Source organism: Babylonia areolata, chromosome 11, assembly GCF_041734735.1.
Source record: "Babylonia areolata isolate BAREFJ2019XMU chromosome 11, ASM4173473v1, whole genome shotgun sequence".
In the NCBI taxonomy this organism is placed as follows: domain Eukaryota; kingdom Metazoa; phylum Mollusca; class Gastropoda; order Neogastropoda; family Buccinidae; genus Babylonia; species Babylonia areolata.
The window spans coordinates 37,913,430-37,917,494 of NC_134886.1; the positions used below are offsets into that span (position 1 = coordinate 37,913,430).

At 43.9% G+C, this 4,065-nt stretch overlaps 1 protein-coding gene across 1 annotated transcript in view; it reads left to right on the forward strand.

Annotated features, from left to right (window-relative positions):
* The window catches only part of LOC143287722 (uncharacterized), a 21,527-nt gene extending 20,636 nt beyond the window's left edge, over positions 1-891 (forward strand). The window contains exon 10 of the mRNA XM_076595960.1: positions 1-891. This exon is cut by the window's left edge and continues 739 nt beyond it. Within this exon, the coding sequence (XP_076452075.1) occupies positions 1-306 (306 nt within the window). The 3' untranslated portion in view covers positions 307-891.
* Positions 892-4,065: the final 3,174 nt, after the last annotated feature.

The window sequence follows — 4,065 nt, forward strand, 5'->3', positions numbered from 1 at the left end:
TCCACCCAGCCTCCCCATGCACACAGTATTCCAAATACACAGAGTCTTCTTCAGAATGTGGGTCCCGCCCACAGTCTGCCCCAGAGTCTCCTCTCTCCTCTCTGTGGAGCAGATGCTGAACAACATCCGCCGTCGAACACGACCACGCTGAGTGGAGCGACAGGTGCAGAAGGTGGGGAAGGGTGCTCTGCAGAAACACACATGTCAGCTGGACGCGAGGAGAACACATCCTCACAAAGAACTGACCAAGTGGCAGAATACACCCCGGTCGACGAGGCCAAAGAAACGAGTTGCCGTGTTATGTAGAGGGGGGTTGAAAGAGACGTGACTGACTGCTGCACAGAACAAGGACACATGCCTTCTCTCATACCCCAGCTGACAGAAAGGAACCTCTCTCTTACAGAACCTTCTGACTGTTTTTCTTCAGCCACAGCATAGTTCTGCTACACTGTTTTTCTTCAGCCACAGCATAGTTCTGCTACACTGTTTTTCTTCAGCCACAGCATAGTTCTGCTACACTGTTTTTCTTCAGCCACAGCATAGTTCTGCTACACTGTTTTTCTTCAGCCACAGCATAGTTCTGCTACACTGTTTTTCTTCAGCCACAGCATAGTTCTGCTACACTGTTTTTCTTCAGCCACAGCATAGTTCAGGTTTAGCAGCCTAATCTTATCCCCGCGTTGGTTTTTAGCCTGGGGGTCAAAACTGGCTAGCCTTGATTAATTCCGGGGTCTGTTTAGACTAGTCTTTAATGACACCCTGGGGTGACCTGCAACTAGTCAGAACTGACGGGTGCTGCTAGTTGGACCCCACCCCCCTTCAAATGAACAAGGGGGTCATTCTAGGCTAGCTTGAAATTACTTTTCGGGGTAAATTTATCCTACTTAGAATTGACATTAACTTCCAGTGAAGAGGAATGGGCATTTTAACCAAACACAGATCGACCACGCCCCCTTTTTGACTGTACTGACCCCACTTTCTACTCTAAAAAAATACATGGTATTTAATTTCATGTCTTTGATTTTTGCCGTTCGGGCGTTTCTTCTTCCCTAAAAAATCTTCCGTTTTTGATCAAGGCTAGACCAGATTGATCTGGGATTTTCATAGACTGTGATAGAATGACCGCACGTGGTAAGATTGAATTTGGCGTAACCTAGACCTTACATCCCCAGTTGAGATTTAACCCCCCCAGTAAAGAGGAGAGTTGTTCACTCTGCTACCTCCGTGAAGAGACCTGAAGCCTGAAACGAGATATGGTAGGAAAAGGGTGAAAGTGGCAGCGAGGGTCCAGGCAGCGAATTTCCAGATGGTGAAAGTCCATAGCCCCTCTATAGAAACTGCCCCTCACCATAATTTATACCCGCTGTCTCGCAGCCAGAAAGGAGGTCATTTACAAGCCATTCCAGAAAGAACCGCCTCACCCTCGCCCTTTTTGTCCCCCCCCCCCACACACACACTGTAGTTAGTGGAGGGAGGGTGGGAGGGGAGTACGGTGAGGGGGCGGGAGGTAGGGGGTGGGGGCAAGTGCAAGCTAACTGAGAGTGACCACTCCCTTTGTTTACGCCATGTTTTAATGTCTGTGTGTTTTTATATCGGTGAGATATAGCTGTCTGTGTATTTTACTTTTTTCTCTCCTTCATGTCAACACGTTTAACAAGTTTGGAATGTTATTAAATCAAAGTCTGTGGCTGTGGATGTACCAATGAATTGATCAGTCTCAACAATTTTCTGTACACGTTTTGCCAGAGTTCACTAATGCAGTTAAATGGGCTACGTAGCGCTAAGAACAAAGCACAGTGTGTTGTTCTCGCAGACTTAGATTGGCCTGCTCTTTGTCTGTTTGTTACTCTCTGCCTCTCTGTGTGTCTCTGTCTGTATCAGTCTCTCTGTCTCGCTGTCTCTCTCTCTCTTTCTGTGTGTGTGTCTCTCTGTCTCTGTCTCTCTCTCTCTCTGTCTCTCCTTCTCTCTCTCTCTCCCTCTCTGCGTGTCCGTCTGTCTGTCTATGTCTCTGTTATACTCGTACATTATACATGTATTAAGTATTCAGTATAACTACATTTATATGCGTACATGTTTGTGTGTCTCTTAGAACAACGGCAGATGTGTAAGTCGGCCAAAGTGCTAATATCTTCACCGTTGGAAAATAAAGATTCATTCATTCATTCATTCATTCTCTCTGTCTGTCTTCCTGCCTCTTTCTGTATTTCTGTCTCTTCGAGCATTGCCTGAATAATTGCATGGATAGATGCATGTATAATCGTCCTAATCGTCCTGGTTAATGGTAATCTTTCTCTGTCTCTGTCTCCCTTTCTGTCCATCTGTCTCTGTCTCTCTGTCTCTCTCCTTTCACAGTTTTACCGAGTTGCAGAGCTGCTCACAATATAACCAAAATGTATTTGGTGCAGAAACCATCGTTTGTTTAGGAGCACAGAAAATGTGCATATGAGTGAGCGGCTGACTTTCCCCAGTCGATGGCTGACCAACATGATGTCAATCGAGACAGTGTGCTCAATGTAGCTACTAAATAGTGGAAATATTGGTTTGGACCTTTACGTAACCCCCCACCCCTTACAGCCCCCAAACCCCTACAAATCCATGGTTGAAGTATTAGTTTGGACCTTTGAGTATTGTATTATATTGTATTTCTCTTTTTTGTCACAACAGATTTCTCTGTGTGAAATTCTGGCTGCTCTCCACATGGAGAGCGTGCCGCTACACTGAGAGCGCCACCCATTTTTTTTGCTATTTTTTCTCCATGCAGTTTTATTTGTTTTTCCAATCGAAGTGGATTTTCCTACAAAATTTTGCCAGGGACAACCCTTTTGTTGCCGTGGGTTCTTTTACGTGAGCTAAATGCATGCTGCACAAAGGACCTCGGTTTATCGTCCCATCCGAATGACTAGCATCCAGACCATCACTCAAGGTCTAGTGGAAGGAGGGAAAATACCGGCGACTGAGGCGCGTGATTCGAACCAGCACGTTCAGATTCTCTCGCTTCCAAGGCAGACGCATTACCTCTAGGCCATCACTCCCCCCCCTCCCTCCACCACCATCCCCAAGCCCCTACATATTCATGGTTGAAGTATTGGGTTGGATCTTTGAGTACCCCCCCACCCCCGCCCCCATACCTCTACATATCCATAGTTGAAGTATTGATTTGGACCTTTGAAGTATTGATTTGGACCTATATATCCAATCTCCTAGTTCTGTCCCCTTTTTTTTATGTCCTGTTCTCTGTCTCCTTGAGTTTTGCTACATGAATTCTGTTATTGTGTTTGGGTATCGTTTTTGGTATACATGCTTGTTTCAGCCCATAAAATGTTTGATATTTGATCCTAAACTTCATTTACTGGAATAGTTTTGAAGAAATGTGAGCATAGTGAGCATAGAAATACGAGAAGCTTTACAGATGGTATGCGTAGCAGTTGTGTGAAATGTGTGGTTACCTACTCTTTGATTTATCGATTTTACACGTCAAGCAGTGATGATGAGATTAAAGGTAAACAGATATGCTAATCATGTGTTGTCGTTGAAGACATTTTCCTTGTGTGTGCACATGGGTGCTGTAGAAAATGTTACAGGGTAGCCTAAAAAAAAATTAATTTAGCATTCATGATTTCAATATGTATTGTGCTAGTGGGATACTATTTTTTTTTTTGGACAAAGCGTAGATTTATTCGGAATCGATGGAAATGCTCAGACATAAATGCACGTTGGGTTATAAGAGCTGGCAAACACTGAGAACGCTGAGAGGTTAAATCGGTCATAATTATGCTGAGACAAAGAGCTTCTTGCTGTACAGCTGTTAATTAAGCTTGTTTTACTGAGCAGTTCTTTGAGAAAAGTGTATTCTCTTGTACACTGACTGAAGGGATGGCGAAGAGTAAGAAATAACTCGTCAGGACCGATGACACATTGATTCTAGTTATATCAGCCTTTCATTGCAATGATATCCAGCATAATTATGGTTTGATTTTGTGATTTTAACCTGGTCTTTTGTATGATCATGATTTCCAGGTATGTTGCTTGCTGCTTACTGGTGATTCAAAATCATTTTTTTTAAAA